Consider the following 17,202-nt stretch of genomic DNA (forward strand, 5'->3'; position numbering starts at 1 on the left):
GGCTCAATGTTAGTAAACAAATAATTGGTCTATAGCGCGGCACCGAGTGCCGTGCTACGAGCTTGTAGATCTGCTATTTTTTAGAAAACAAATGAAAATGTGTGCAAATCTGGAAAAATATATATTCTTTTAAACCAAACATTTTTTACTCAAATATTTGCTTCTGGGGTTCCCCGGAACCAAATATTTTGAGATGTGGGTCCCCGGCCAAATACATATCATTTTGGGGGTCCTTGACATGAAAACTTTTGGAAGTTTTTGCAAAAAAACTGTTAGGATTTAGAAGACATTTGTAGAATCCCAAGAAGCAAGATTTGAGGTACAAATGTTCGCTTTAAAAGAATATATATTTTCAAAGATTTGCACACATTTTCATGATTTTTCGAAAATAGCAGATCTACAAGCTCATAGCGCGGTGCCGCGCTATGAGCTTGTAGATCTGCTATTTTTGAATAGCCAAAGAGATCTTAAATATGACACAGACGCGTTCCCGGTCTTAATGGATTAAGATAGCTGCGTCAACCATATCCTCTTCTCTTCACCACGGCCCGCAGCTAGCCTGATGCAAACGTTCCATTAGAAATGGAATTCTACATGTTTCACTGTCTGTGCTATGTCTGTTAGTGCTGACAAAACCTCCTCACAAAACCTTTCATATCATCGCTGTCGGGCACAAACCTTCTTTTTTTTCCCTCTGTAAATCAATGTCCTACTTTGTCATACTACAGTGTCACACCAAAGTAGCAAAAATAGCAGATATACTAGATCTGCTATTTTCTTAATTTGAAACCATTTTGGCCATAATGAGGTTTCCACCCAACTGCAGCGATGTTTGACTATACATTTAAGCCTGTATCCTGTATCCACCCACAGTTGTTTCCTGTTGTGCACTGTGAAATGCTGAGTGTTAAAGAAGTTCACCCCCCAAAAAATAACTTAATTTGTGGCGTTTTACCTGACTCACCCTGTGATGTCTTGAATACGAGGAGAATTTTCGTTGTTTTGGAGCATAATGATCAGATTTTTGTGTAGTCATAGTTTTTCTGTTGTTAATCTTGGCCTCAATTACTTTAATTCATCAGGTATTTTCTTTCGTTTTTTAAATTCTTCCTCCACCGTAAAGAGATGTAGTAGTCAAGATATCACGGTGCGAGTGAATGATAGAAATAAAAGTCATTTTTGGGTGAACTGAGATACTTTAAGGTAACTCTGAGAGGGTAAAAATGAAGCCAAATTGACCCGTGAGTGTGCGTAACTCTGAGAAGCGTACACATTCTGTACGCTCTCACGGTTTAATTAGCACTTAGGATTTCTAAACGACTTTATACTGCCGGTAGTTAAGTTGCTTCCTGTGTGGACAGGAAGTAAAAGACAGGCAGACTCCATGTTCTGTGAAACACCACCAGGTAGCCCACCCCCCCCCCCCTCCCAAAAAAGTACTAAACAAAAAAAAACAGAACATTAAACTTTGTACACATTAGAATTATAACAATAATATTCATCACCATTAGAAAAAATCCACAGGTTGTACCAGAGACAAAACATACAGGGTTAATGCAGCTACCAGTGACCGACAGAAAGGCTTGGCTTTGTACTGGACAGGTTGTACTGTGTGTGTGTGTGTGTGTGTGTGTGTGTGTGTGTGTGTGTGTGTGTGTGTGTGTGTGGGCCACCATGTTGTTAAGATCCCTTTGTTGGCTGTAAATATGTAACAATGTCGTTCACAACAACACCAGCGCGGTGGCGGCGATAACATTCTCAAGATCAGTGGGTTACCATAGCAACAGCCAAGGGGCAGGAGTCAACATGGCTGAATGGCGCACGCGTGTTCTTGTGTGTGTGTGTGTGTGTGTGTGTGTGTGTGTGTGTGTGTGTGTGTGTGTGTGTGTGTGTGTGTGTGTGTACACTTGTATTACTATACGTGTGAGCAGTGGTGGAAAGTAACATTTACGTAAGTACTGTACTTCAGTAAAATCTGTAGGAATTTGTATTTACTTGAGTATTTCCAATTTCCAATACTTTTACTTCTTATTGTGTGTGTGTGTGTGTGTGTGTGTGTGTGTGTGTGTGTGTGTGTGTGTGTGTGTGTGTGTGTGTGTGCGCGTGTGCGTGTGCGTGTGCGTGTGCGTGTGCGTGTGCGTGTGCGTGTGCGTGTGCGTGTGTGTGTGTGTGTGGTACGTGTTCTGGCTTCAAATCAAATATTTAGAATGAAACACAAACAAAAAGGAAAAGAACGAAAGAACGAAAGAACGAAAGAACGAAAGAAAGAAAGACAGAAAGAAAGAAAGAAAGAAAGAAAGAAACAAGGCAAGAGGGGAAAAAATATCAATAGAAATATTTAAAAATAGAAGCAGGAAGCCCCTCCCCCACCACCAGACGGGCTAGTAGAGAGCATGATGGGAAATGTAGTTTACTGGGCAGGCTCTTTGGACGGCCTCGAACCTTCAACCACACAAACATGGAGTTCAGCCACAAACATTCGGAGTAGGTTTCCCGGGCAACGCCGCCGGTTTCCGTTGGCAACGACACGGGGTCAAGCGGGAGGCGTGTCATCATGGTTGACGGACAGGCTGTTAGTCGGTGATGGCGGTTGTTAATTGGTTGTTTGTGTGCTAAAGGGGCGTGGCCAGCTGGGACAGGTCCTGGTTGGTTGATGTCAGTCAGGTGGGCTGGACTGACCCCAAAATCACACCTGGAGAGACGGACAGACGGGTCAGCAGACAGACAGACGCTCTAAACAGACAGACAGACGCTCTAAACAGACAGACAGAGAGACATTCTAGACAGACTGTGTATTCCATCGTTAGTAGATCCTAAAGGTCATTACACACCAGGAGCGACACAAATAAACCATTTCTTCTTAAACTTTTTCATGTCAAGGACCCCCAAAATGATATGTATTTGACCACGGACCCCCATATCAAAATATTTAGTTCCAGGGAACCCAAGAAGCAAAGATTTGAGTTACAAATGCTCGCATAAAAATATATATATTCAAAGATTTGAACACATTTTAAAGATTTTTTAAAAATAGCAGATCTACAAGCTCATAGCTTCAATCAATGCAAATCAATCGAACAAAACAAACCACTCCCAGTGTGTGTACGGAAGTTTAAGGCTTAAGGAACAGAATCTATCTTAGGATCACAGGTCAGAGTTGGGAAGGGTTAGGGGTCAAATAATATGACTATCCTATCTTACTGCATGTATGTTTTTCTTTTTCCTCTACTACAGTGGTCTACAACGTTTTTCAGCCCAAGGACTCCTTAACTGAGAGAGAGATGAAGCAGGGAACCCCCCCCCATTACATAATGTATAAAATTGTGTTGCAGATTACACTTTTTCATAGATTTCATAGATAGCTTCATAAGAGTTGTTTGACAGCACTATCATTATGGTTGGATTCGTGTTAATGTGTATTTTAACCACTTAAACAGTCAATACCTAGTAAACTTGACCTTTATCCCTCTACACAAAACCTCTTTGCAGAAAATAGCAGATCTACAAGCTCGCAATGCCTCGCAGCACGAGGCGTTGCGAGCATGTAGATCTGCTATTTTTGGCAAAAGTTCTCCTCAGAGTAGGGATGCTAGGGTTCAAGTGGTTAATGTAAAAAAAATAATTAAAAAAAATCCTATCACACAAAGATTTGGCGGCCCGCCCTGTAGTAACTCCGAGGACCCCCTAGGGGTCCCGGAACCCCTGTTGAAGACCCTTGCTCTACTAGGAACATTGTGATCATCTGACCCGTTTCTATCCTGTTTTCCACGCTCTTCGTTTCATCTCTATTCCTCTTCCCTTTCCTGGAAGCTAACAAATGATGGAGCTTTCACCAATAATAATTTCCCCCACCTGTTTTACACCTGTTTTACACCTGTAAACCTGTGATATGATAATAAAGCTTTGATTCAGATTCAAAGGTTAGGAGGTCAGGGTTTTTAAGGGTTAGAAGTCAGAGGTTACCTGTCTTCAGAGCAGGTGACAGTTGCCCTTTTTACGAGTTTTTCCAGGAGCCGGAGTCTTTCTGTTGATCTGCCGAACCAGGTCATAGAAGATCTGCACGCACACACACACACACACACACACACACACACACACACACACACACACACACACACACACACACACACACACACACACACACACACACACACACACACACACACACACACACACACACGTGTGCACACGCGCGCGCACGCACACACACACACACACACACACACACACACACACACACACACACACACACACACACACACACACACAGTATATATTTACATAATTTTATGATGTTTATTACCCCTCTAGTGAAATGTTGATCTGCATTGTGGTGGTGTGGTTCATAGTGTGTTACCTCGTTAACGTTGATTTTACTCTTGGCGGAGGTTTCCAGGAAGGCGCAGGAGTTCCACTGCCTGGCGAGACCTTGACCCTGCTCCTTCCCCACCACACGCTCACTCTCCAGGTCACACTTATTACCCACCAGGATCATAGGAACCTACGCACACGTGCACACACACACGCACGCACGCACGCACGCACGCACGCACGCACGCACGCACGCACGCACGCACGCACGCACGCACGCACGCACGCACGCACGCACGCACGCACGCACGCACGCACGCACGCACGCACACGCACACGCACACGCACACGCACACGCACACACACACACACACAATGTCAACATCTCACTCTCCACTGTCTCCAGTAGCATCGGGACCTACCACACACACACACACACACACACTCAGACACGTCAGATATGGCAGGTTCCCCATTCGACCAGAGTTACAGACCCTCATGGCCCATTTGGTGTCATTTTTACACTCTCAAGAGTTAAATGACACTGTGGATTTTACAGTAAACAACTCAGTATGTCTGTCAGTGTTATTTAGTCGACTAAAACTATGATGAAAGATGTTCGTTCGTTCGTTTTTCACTGACGAAAACGAAATAAAAACTAAGCTATGATGACTACAAGTAAGACGCGCGAACGCTGGAAGCGAACGCACGGAATTTCCGTTTGTCAATCCGTGCTATTTCACCGTGTGAAAGCGCTTCGCCGCACCTCCTTCCGCATTTGCAAAAACTAAGACTAAAATATATTGACAATTTCATCAATAAATAAAAACTAGACTAAAATGTTAGTGGAGAAATGTTAGCAGCGCGCCGCGTTGTGAGCTTGTAGATCTTGTAGACGCCATCTAGACAAAATCAACTGTAGATTTAGTCCACAAAAATCTTATGATATTTAGTTGACTGAAACTGGAATTTTCAGATGACTAAAATATGACTAAAACTAGATGAAATCTTATTCAAAAGACTATGACTAAACTAAATCAAAATGTGTGGTCAAAATGAACACTGACGTCTGTCTGTGGGTGGATAGAGGCTCAAATGAACCATGCATACAGCATCGTAGAATAAAAGTAAGTGTGCGTGTATACAGTATATACACCCGTATACACACATACATGTGTGTATACTATATACACATAGATGGTGCGTGGACAGGATAAAACAGAAACACCATGCTATGGATGTGTTGCATGGACAGGATAAAACAGAAACACCATGCTATGGATGTGTTGCATGGACAGGATAAAACAGAAACACCATGCTATGGATGTGTTGCATGCACATCTAGCGGAGTGGCTCAGCGCCTCTGCCTGAAGACATTTCCCCTTTGGGCTAGTGGATATTCTGGATAAGATGTTTTGACTTTAGTATCCCTTCCCACGCCGGAGGCTCGGGTTCGAATCCCAGGCGTTACATTTGTGCCGTGACCCGGTAGGGATCAAACGGGGGTGTATGTAGCAGACCCCCGGCCAAGAGGGATTTCCCATTTGAGCTAGTGGATAAGATGTTTGGTTTTAGTGTCCCTTCCCGTGTGGGAGACCAGGGTTTGAATCCTGGGCGCGTGTGTGTGTGTGTGTGTGTGTGTGTGTGTGTGTGTGTGGGTGTGGGTGTGGGTGTGGGTGTGTGTGTGTGTGTGTGTGTGTGTGTGTGTGTGTGTGTGTGTGTGTGTGTATATACATCATCTGTGTCTTTCACTCGGAGTATCTGTTCTCGGAGGTCCTGGAGGTCGTTGAAGGTGGACTGGGCTGTGATGCTGAACACCAGAGCGAAGCCCTGACCGTTCTTCATGTACAGGTCTCTCATCGCTGTGAATTGTTCCTGCACACACACACACACACACAGGAGGTTAGACAGATAGATAGACAGGAACACACAGACAGATCGGGGGTCAGATAGACAGACATACAGAAAGGAGGTCAGACAGACAGGCAGACAGACAGACAGACAGGTCTTACCGTTCCAGCTGTATCTAGAATCTCCAACATACATTGCTGTCCGTCCACCTCTACTTGCTGTAGAGAGACACACACACACACACACATCAAAGACTATGCTTCCATCATAAAAAGAACAACAGATATCAGTACAGTACATCAGTAAAATATCAGAAAAAAATAAACAATCAGTTAAAACCAGTAGAAACAATTAAAACCAGTAGGAATAAAAGTCATATCTGTACCTTCCTATAGGAGTCTTCTATTGTTGGATCGTACTTCTCCACAAATATACCCTGAACAAACTGAACCGTCTACACACAAACACACACACACACACACACACACACACACACACACACACACACACACACACACACACACACACACACACACACACACACACACAAACACACACACACACACACACACACACACACACACACACACATTTATTTTCTCAATGACATTCAATGAAAACTTCCACTATGTAACATTATTTTGTGAAAAAAAGTCATTTTGACCAATCTGTGTGGTAGAGTATACAATTGGATCGTCCCAGTCCTTGATTCTGATTGGCCCCGTGGTGATATACTCGATAAACACACACGTTCTCTATTTCGTTTTTCATATGACATGGGTAGGCCTGTCACAATTATTGCATAATCGTATATTTGCAATTATCTATATCGTCATAATCCTTTCTATGTTGAAACATTTTCACCCGTTTTCAGTGGGTGAAAATGTTTATGGGCAGCATTAGCCTTACCGAAATAGCAGATCTACAAGCTTGTAAGCTTGTATTTCTGCTATTTTTACATTTAAAATTATTAAATGTCAATCATTTCTTTGTATATTTAAGTTATTTGTCATATCAGCCCTGTGCAATTTTTGATTACGAAGCCTAAAGGCAAACAGAAATTAATGTTTTTTTTCATACGTTCCAATGTTCAATGCCAAACAATTAAATCGTTAATCGCAGTTATTTGAGTGACAATTAATCGACTTAAATTTGTGATCCTGACAGCCCTAGACATGGTAAGAGGAGAGCTCCTCTTCATCCTGTGTATGTGTCATCATACAATTAAATGTTTGTGGTGTGCGAGTCCTTCACCACCCTGTTTGTCCTGTGTATGTGCAAGGTTTTACAAATCACTTCAGAACAAGACAAATACCGCCAAGTGTCGTGCAACACTCGGCATGTTCCGGTACCTTCCATTCATTTGCACAGTAAAGGTTTGTGCTGGCAGTTACGGGGAGTACTTTCTTGTAGAAGTTATTCTCGTAGTGAAATTGGTATTAAAAACTCCTTTTTGCATTGTGCATGGCAATGAAAAAAAGTTAAAACATTCTGGTATGATATCTGTGATCAGGGACGTCGCAGGCTCTCAGAAGGTGGGGGGGGGTGGCATCCCAGGGAAGGGCTGTCCTCACCGAGACATGGCCATCACCATTGAGAACGCTGTGGTGACGTCAACTCGGACTGCGAAGAATCTGGGTGTGACCCTGGACGATCAACTGTCGTTCTCGGCTAACATCGCATCAGTGACACGGTCCTGCAGATTCCTCCTCTACAACATCAGGAGAATTCGCCCCTTCCTCACGGAGAAGGCAGCCCAGGTGCTCATCCAGGCTCTGGTCATCTCCCGCCTGGACTACTGCAACTCCCTCCTGGCTGGTGCTCCGGCATCTGCCATCAGACCTCTGGAGCTTGTTCAGAAAGCTGCGGCTCGTCTGGTGTTCAAGCGCCCCAAGTTCTCTCACACAACTATCCTTCTCCGTTCTCTGCACTGGCTCCCCGTAGCGGCTCGCATTCAGTTTAAAACCCTGGTGCTAGCCTATAGGGCAGTGAAAGGAACAGCTCCTTCTTACCTCCGGGTTTTGGTCAATGCCCACACCCCTGCCCGACCACTCCGGTCTGCCACCTCGGGGCGACTGACTCCCTCCCCACTCAACGGTCCTTCTGGTCGATCGACACGGTCACGACGTTTTTCTGTTCTGGCCCCACAGTGGTGGAATGAACTTCCCACTGATGTCAGGACAGCAGAGTCGCTGCCCATCTTTCGCCGCAGGCTGAAAACCCACCTCTTCAGGAAACACTACCCTTCCGCTTTGCCTGGCCTACTTGTTGTTAACTAGTTGTAGGAACTATTGTTGTATTGTTGTATTGGATCTATTAGCTCGTGCTCATTTGATTTGGCTATTGTATCTCATGTGTTTATGAAAGTAGATAGCTGATATATTGCACTTTTACCTTAGCGCTAGGTATACTCTTGGTTGCTTGTTTTTACAGGAAATGCACTTAAGACCTCTGGTGATTAGTAGTTTCGTTCCCTACCTATGTTGAATGCACTTATTGTAAGTCGCTTTGGATAAAAGCGTCTGCTAAATGACTGTAATGTAATGTAATGTAATGGGGATGGACTTTCGGTGGACTATATCCATTATTTTACACTTTGACTATTCAAAAATAGCAGATATACAAGCTCATAGCGCGGCAACAAGTTTTTTAAATGTATTTTTCCCAAACATTTTTTTTTTAAATAATCACCTCAGGTCTTAAAGGGTTAAAATGTACGTAGAACATATAAATTGGGGCAGAGTGAAAGAGATTCGTCAGCCTCAGTGGACACATAGATGCATGCACGCGCGCGCGCGCACACACACACCCACTAGTTTTAGTCTACGACAACAATAAAGGCCTTTCTATTCTGAGGGTTACTGTGTGAATACAATACAATGACCTACTACCACTGCGCGCGCGCGCGTGTGTGTGTGTGTGTGTGTGTGTGTGTGTGTGTGTGTGTGTGTGTTGAGAGATGAATGCTGATTAGAATAGAGCTCCCACTGACTTATTATAAAAATCACTTTACCCACTTTCACCCTGGCGTCCTCATTTTGGATGTAAAAAAATATTATAGGCGAAACATTTCCGAAATGTTTAGCTTGTAGAACTGCTATTTTTAAAACGTTTTGAATGGGGCTTGAGTAGTTAAAGCTGCACTATGTAGCTCTGCTGTTCTAACGCAGATTTGAACCCAGGTCTGCTGTGCAAGTGATACATTTTTACCAGAGAGCTAATAAAGCCTGTCTTCTTGCTCTGGGGAGAAATAGAATTTTGACCTCCATGTCCAAATTCATGTCAAACCAGAAACAGGAACCACCCCAATTGTATAAGTTATATTGTATTAACCCATTCAAACCGGGAACGCATCTGTAATTTGTTTTATTTATTTGGCTTTTTTTTTTTTTTTTTTTTTTTTTTGCAAATCTTTGAATTCTAAAGCGAACATTTTTACCTCAAATCTTTGCATCTGGGGATTCTACAAATGTCTTCTTAATCCTAACCGTTTTTGGGAAAAAAACGAAGAAGCAAAGACTTGAGTTAAAAATGTTCTATGTGTTCAAAGATTTGCACAAATTCTCACAATAAAAAAAAAATAGCAGATCTATACTCGGTGCCGCGCTATGAGCTTATATATCTGCTATTTTTGAATAGCCCAAAGAAATATAAAATGACAGATGCGTTCCCGGTCTTAAAGGGTTAACATACTCTACCATACAGATTGGACAAGTTAACATTTTACTCACAAAAGAAAAGCTACGTACAGTAATACGGCTTCAACAGAGGTCAGACAGGGTGTGGGGACTGGGAGGGCTGACACCTCAAACCCCATCTTCTGACAGGAAGAACCACCCAAGCACATGCTACAGCACCCACGATGACACCCTTGACACAGCGGAAGCCATGACACAGCACACAGAAAGCTACTTCCGATGAAAGGATGCAGGAGGAGCTAGAAGCCCGGAGGTTAGGTAAACCACAGAGCCTTCCACTGTCACCCTCCCCCCCACTAGGGGCACCCATAAACACTGCCAGCTCTTCACCCACCCACACCCACCCACCCACACCCACCCACACCCACTAGCAGTACTCCATCAGTCGGGTCACTTCAATTCAGTGGTTCTCAAGACTTTTAAATTCGAAGGACTCTTAGTTTGCCCCTGCATTAGGCCACCATGGGACCGCTATAACTCTGAGAGTGTACAGATGGAACCAAATGGACCCGTACGGGTCCATTTGGTTCCATCTGTACACTCTCAGAGTTACAGACCTGTAAGGGTCCATTTTGGTTCCTACTCCTAGCTATCAATCATTTACCTTTTTGGAGACCCCATGGAACCCCCTCAAGGACCCCTGGGGGTCCCCAGACCCCACTATTACTTTAAATGACCAAAACAGATTAGCAGCACCCTTTGACTTCATGTAAAATCACATGAAAACTTTCACCACTTAAAAAGGGATATTTCACTTTAAAAAAAACTTTGTGTCATTTTATTGTCTACTCAGGCTTTTGTGAGCCCCCAGACAGTTTTTAAGTTCCTTGATTCAGTATTTAGATATTTGATATTAATTTTATCAGACACGCCCCCTTCCCATATTATAACTTCAAACTCCATTTTTAACATGTTAGATTCATCAAAAACACCCGTCCTTGGTTCTGGTGACTCACCCTGCCCTCCTAATACGTGAGGGGCCGTGTTTTTTTCGATTACTTGATGAATCTAACATGTTAAAAATGGAGTTTGAAGTTATAATGGGTTTGTATAGGTTTGTATCTGATAAAAATGAATATCAAATATCTAAATACTGAATCAAGCAACTTAAAAACGGTCTGGGGGGCTCACAAAAGCCTGAGTAGACGATAAAATGACCCAACGTTTTTTTTTTAAAGTGAAATATCCCTTTAACGCCTATATATTTAGTTGAGCAGAGTCCAGCCATGGCTCTATAGGCCCCCTCCTTTTTCCCCTCAACACTATGAATATACAGTATGCTAGGGTTAACGTAGTTCATTCACCAGAACATATGATCTCCCACTGACGCGTGATTTGGGAACCAACCGGAGCTTTGGGCAAACCACGTGGTATAGTAATAGATTGATGCATTATTTCATAATTAGAGCATAGTGTATATACGTGGGCCTGGCTGTATGCAATGCCATGCAGTCAGGACACTTACAAAACAAAAGAACTACGACTTGTGCATGTGTGTGGGGGTTAACAGATCTGTTCTGCAGCCTAAAATCTTTTCATTCCAGTCCACACATATCATGAAATATCAATCTATAGTATTAGATTATAAAATAATGCATGCCCTATTTTCCTGTCACGTGAGATATGCTCCTGCAGCCGTAATTATCTCTTCACTCCACTCCAAACATATCTTAAATATCAACTCAACTCGCCCGTTCTTTTTTTTAAAGAACGAGCGCTGTCTCTCTCAATGTTAAAGCAAGCTCGCTTTACCCAGCTCCGGGGGCGTGGTTTGCCCAAAGCTCCGGTTGATTCCCAAATCACGACCCACTGACTTAAAGGAGGAGTTCACCCAGAAAATGACTTATTCTCTATCAATTGCACACCATATGAAGCCTTGAATCCATGGATAATGTTTAGTTTTTGTCGCATTCCTCAGCTAATAATTTGATTCCCGTCTCCTACCGGCTAATGTATCCGGTAGGAGATACAAAATAGATTATTTGTGTCTCCTACCGGAAATACACACGGTCATCATATTATTGTCTCATGGGGTGTGTAATTGATAAAAAAATAAGTCATTTTCTGGGTGAACTCCTCCTTTAATGTAAAATCACACGAATACTTTCACCACTTACCAGAGCAGATTTGCCGACACCTCCAGATCCTAAAACTACCAGCTTGTATTCACGCATCCTGTCTGTCTGTCTGTCTGTCTGTCCGCCTGTCTGTCAGCCTGGAACGACACAGAGAGACACAGTCAGACAAACGGGTCGCTAGGTCAGTGGTTCTCATAATGGGGACCCCCAGGGGTCCTTGAGGGGGTTCCACTCCAAAGAATGTACAAATGGGATTTGGTTGCATTTGTATACTCTCAGATATAATGGGGGTCTGTGTGGCCTAAGGCACGCTGAACTGGGCAGTTCTTGAAATTAAAAATCTAGGTTAGCAAAGTACTTCATTTCTTCTGGTTCTGAGTTATGCATTTTGCTTGAAATGGAATAACATGGTATTGTATTAAGATGTTTGTGCATCATTTCAAATGACATCAAAAGAAAAATAAACGTTGGTCTCTGCATGTCACTCATGAGTAGCCAATCACAACCCAGTCTCAGTTGTCTCCGCTAAACCAGTCATGTCACTACAAACACATTCATATTTTTATTATTTTACACATCAACTGAAACCAAACTGTGTTTTAAAGTGTGTAATGTAAAAAAGGAGCTCAGCTGAATGTTTAATAGTTGAATATATATTTGTCATCTCATAAACCTCACAATTTGACAGCTAAACGCCAATGAAAATGTAAATGATGCTAATAATGAAACAACACATTTTCATGTTTTACGGACAAGCCCCGTCCTCATAGGACGGTTCTCCACCAGCATGGAGCACTGCACTAACTAAATGGTTAATAACCAGTTAACCTGTTTGTATAAATATAGGGCTCCAGGCTTGAGTAAAGAGCATAAACACTTCTTCACTATAGTGTGACGTGACAGGGTGTTTGTCACACAGGAAATATGAACGCCCTGCTCTCTCACATATATAGACCACTCTATCATATGTTACTGATGTAGCCGCTGCTGTCTGCTCATTGATTCTAACTAAACACCTTCCATTCCTCCTTAGTCCTTTCCTCTCCTCTCAACACTTCTTCGCTCTCCTCCTCTCCTCTCCACTCCTCCACGCTTGCCCTCTCCTCTCTTCCACTGTTGCCCTCTCCTCTCCTCCCCTCCCCTCTCCCCTCTCTTCCACTCCTGCCCTCTCCTCTCCTCTGTATTGTTTTACGGTACAAACACACACAGCCTCTCCTCCAGTCTCTCTGTAGAGTCATAATTACCCAGAATGCCAAGGGGCGGAGACAGGAAGAGAGAGGTATCATGTGACCACACACAGCTGTTGGTGATGTCACAACGATCATTGAGCAACTTGAGGGTGTGTGTGTGTGTGTGTGTGTGTGTGTGTGTGTGTGTGTGTGTGTGTGTGTGTGTGTGTGTGTGTGTGTGTGTGTGTGTGTGTGTGTGTGTGTGTGTGTGTGTGTGTGTGTGTGTGTCTGTGAGGGTTTTTAGTGTAAATGAGCGCATAAACAGCCTCTCATCATCGTGGTAACCATGACAGTGGCTCATTAACAAAGATGAGTGGCTTTGTGTGTGTGTGTGTGTGTGTGTGTGTGTGTGTGTGTGTGTGTGTGTGTGTGTGTGTGTGTGTGTTAATGAAGTGGTTCATAATAAAGCAACAAGTCTGTCTTTTTTTACTCGTTTCTCTCTTTCTTTCTTTCTCTCTCTCTCTCTCTCTCTCTCTCTCTCTCTCTCTCTCTCTCTCTCTCTCTCTCTCTCTCTCTCTCTCTCTCTCTCTGTGTGTGTTGCACACCATCACACAATGTTTTCTACTAACCTGGACAAACAATTATTAACCCAATGTTGTAAATCTGATCCGTATGTGGTCTACTCGTGTGTGTGTGTGTGTGTGTGTGTGTGTGTGTGTGTGTGTGTGTGTGTGTGTGTGTGTGTGTGTGTGTGTGTGTGTGTGTGTGTGTGTTCTCCTCAGAATAGGGATGCTAGGGTTCAAGAGGTTAAGACTTAACTGTTAAGTGTAGTCACATATACAGTAGTAAAGGTGCCTGTGTAGACTGTATGATATTGTCCATCTACACATGTTCATAATGCACTCAATTATATCCCTCACACACCAGGTGAACAGGTATAGCCTCTAGCCTGCATCATGTACCATAACAGAGTCTTAGCATACAGTGGTGTAAAGTAATAGTGCATTTTGATACCAATACTTTTGTACTTTTACTCAAGTACATTTTTTATTCCGTTCTTTCACTTGTTAGGGCGCGGTCACACCGCACTTTTATTTTACCTCTAGGGCGGAATCTGCCAATGCTTTGACAATGCAAATGCGTGGATTCATGGCACTTTTTCCAAGAATCCACGCATTTGCCTTGACAAAGCATTGACAGATTCCGCCCTAGAGGTAAAATAAAAGTGCGGTGTGACCGTGCCCTAACAGAGTATTTCTACATTGCAGTATTCATACTTTTACTTAAGTAAAACATGCAAGTACTTTTTCCACCACTGTTAGAATACCTGCCGTTGTGCTGCTTTTGCACCTCATCATGTCTAACCTCATGTACATACAGTACCAGCTGCTATGTGGACCTACGGATGCATTGCCACCCTTATGCACCTTATGTCTAACCTCATGAACACACCTGCTGCTCATTAGGCTCCATGTAAACGTATGTAGATATCCCCCTCGCCCTTTATTTTACTTTCTTTTCACTGGAAAACAACGAACATCTGGAGCTTACGTGAAAAACTCATTTCACCCACTGATTTATACCTGTAAACCGGTGACGCAACAAATGAATCTGATTCTGATTCAAGTTAAAACAGAGCCCCTGACTGTTGATTTGAATGAACTCAAATGAAACCAGATCTAGGTCCTCTTGTAAACTCTCAAATTTAAATTGACAATCACATTGTTTACAGTACAGGCCAGCTCCTCCTGGGTTGTCCTGCTCAAAGCACTTTATTCCATGTATGAGATGTGTTGAATAGGATACGAGATAGGTGGGCACTAGGGACATCTGGGCACCTCCATGTCAAATTGGCTACTTTGTCCAAAATGTTGAAAAATAAAATATATGAAAAATGGTCTTACTCTTAAGTAATGTAAAGTATACATGATGTGAACATGCACGGTACATCATTAGCAGACTTAATTTTATCCTTCAACTTCTTGCTTATGCCACAAAATCACTAGATATACAGGTTTTGTAGCCATTTGTAGCAATTATATAAATATTAGACCTTAATTGTCGAATTTTTAAGCATGTTCTAATCATGTATACTTTACTTTACTTAAAAACATTTTCCAAATATTATATTTTCTTTACATTTTGGACAAAATAGACAATTTTACGTTGAGGTGCCTAGATGTCCCTATAGTGCCCACCTATCCTGTTACAGTTGAATAAATAAATAATTATTGTTGTTGTAGTAGTTATTATTATTATAAAAGTGGAAAAAGTGAGAACCAATTTCATTTAAACAATTATTTTCAAAAAGGTTAGGCGGCAACTTAAGTATTCCCCCAGATTTACTGTGTTAAGTCTACTGACTTTTTTCCTGCTGTTTAAAGAGCTGCATGCTTCTTGTACCCAGCAGCAGTCCTGTGGAGAGGTCTGCTTTCTAAGTTGATTAGAGCAGTGGTTTTCAACCCTTTTCATATGAAGGTCCATTATTTATTCGGCATTTGAGCCACAGAACCACCGTTTGATGAGATTTAGCCTCTCAGACCTAAGACATAGAATATTTTGTTGTCGTTAGATACGATTTTGTCCACAATTCCATGCTGTATCATGTGGTACCAATAGGAGAGATAACAGGCAAACGTTGATCAAAATAACAATTCTTTAATTAAAGGGATATTTCACTTTCAAAAAAACTTTTGCTCATTTTATCATCTACTCAGGCTTTTGTGAACCCCCCAGACAGTTTTTAAGTTGCTCGATTCAGTATTTAGATATTTGATATTCATTTTATCTGACACGCCCCCTTCCTATACAAACCCATTATAACTTCAAACTCCATTTTAACCATGTTAGATTCATCAAAAACACCCGTCCTTGGTTTTGGTGACTCATACCGCCCCCCTAATACGTGAGGGGGCCGTGTTTTTTCAATTACTTTTTCCATTTATTTTTAATATTTTTTTTGGAAAATGAAAAAAATAAAATACAATAAAAAAATAAAATAAAATAAATGAAAAAAATAATCGGAAAAACACGGCCCCCTCACGCATTAGGAGGGCAGGGTGAGTCACCAGAACCAAGGACGGATGTTTTCGATGAATTTAACTCGGTTAAAATGGAGTTTGAAGTTACAATGGGTTTGTATAGGAAGGGGGCGTGTCTGATAAAATGAATATCAAATATCTAAATACTGAATCGAGCAACTTAAAAACTGTCTGGGGGGTTCACAAAAGCCTGAGTAGACGATAAAATGAGCAAAAGTTTTTTTGAAAGTGAAATATCCCTTTAAGTAATGCAGATGTTTAACCTTACGGGTCCATTTGGTTTCATTTTACGCTCTCAAGAGTTAAAGATCTATAAGGGTCCATTTGGTTACCAACTCTCCATCATTTAGCTGGGGACCACCTGGAACCCCCTCAAGGACCACAGGTGGTCCCTGGACCACTGGTTGAGAACCAGAGTGCATTGGTAAATGTAAGTCCTCTCTAAAAAGCTGGATGTATAACACAGCAACTGGACACAATTTGAATAAACTAGTCCAGGTTTTAAGAGTTAGTGAGAGAGAATATCTAATTTATGCATTGGTTAATTAATTCAATGTGTTTTTTCATTGTTTGTCGCTGTTTCTATTACATTATTACCCCCTACACCCCACCCTTATGTAAATCAGTATTGCCCCCTACACCCCACCCACCCGCCCCTTATGTAAATCGAAGGACCCTAATTGAAATAAGCCTTCGAGCTTTGTTGTGTTTTATCCTTTCTGTCATTTCTTTGTATATTTTGGTTATTTATCATATCTGCCCTGTGCAACTTCAAATCCTAGAAGGCCAAACATAAATGTAATTTGTATTCATATGTTGCAGTGTTCAACGACAAAAAATACAATTGAATCGTTAATCGCAATTATTTGTGTGAAACCTAATCGTCATGTACAATTTCAAAATCGTATTTTTTTTACATGTGTACTTGTAGATTTGTAATGCATTGTATGTTTCAATACATATTTCAATCAATCAAGCAATCGAATCAGAAGCAGATGAGCTACCTCAACTTTTGTTCAAGGATTGTGTCAACATAAGATAGAAATTCACAAGG

General features: G+C 42.1%; 1 protein-coding gene across 1 annotated transcript in view; it reads right to left on the bottom strand.

The window, feature by feature from the left end:
• Positions 1 to 1,611: 1,611 nt before the first annotated feature.
• The window catches only part of LOC311040165 (ras-related protein Rap-1b), a 17,161-nt gene continuing 1,570 nt past the window's right edge, over positions 1,612 to 17,202 (bottom strand). Inside the window, exons 2-8 of the mRNA XM_084050272.1 lie at positions 11,978 to 12,075; positions 6,548 to 6,616; positions 6,324 to 6,380; positions 6,046 to 6,186; positions 4,358 to 4,501; positions 3,964 to 4,056; positions 1,612 to 2,692 (exon numbers count right to left, since the gene is read on the bottom strand). Of these exons, the coding sequence (XP_083906398.1) occupies positions 3,970 to 4,056; positions 4,358 to 4,501; positions 6,046 to 6,186; positions 6,324 to 6,380; positions 6,548 to 6,616; positions 11,978 to 12,034 (555 nt within the window). The 5' untranslated portion in view covers positions 12,035 to 12,075 and the 3' untranslated portion in view covers positions 1,612 to 2,692; positions 3,964 to 3,969. The remainder of the gene's footprint in view (positions 2,693 to 3,963; positions 4,057 to 4,357; positions 4,502 to 6,045; positions 6,187 to 6,323; positions 6,381 to 6,547; positions 6,617 to 11,977; positions 12,076 to 17,202) is intronic.

Source organism: Gymnoscopelus microlampas, assembly GCF_963454915.1.
Source record: "Gymnoscopelus microlampas genome assembly, chromosome: 23".
NCBI classification, from domain to species: domain Eukaryota; kingdom Metazoa; phylum Chordata; class Actinopteri; order Myctophiformes; family Myctophidae; genus Gymnoscopelus; species Gymnoscopelus microlampas.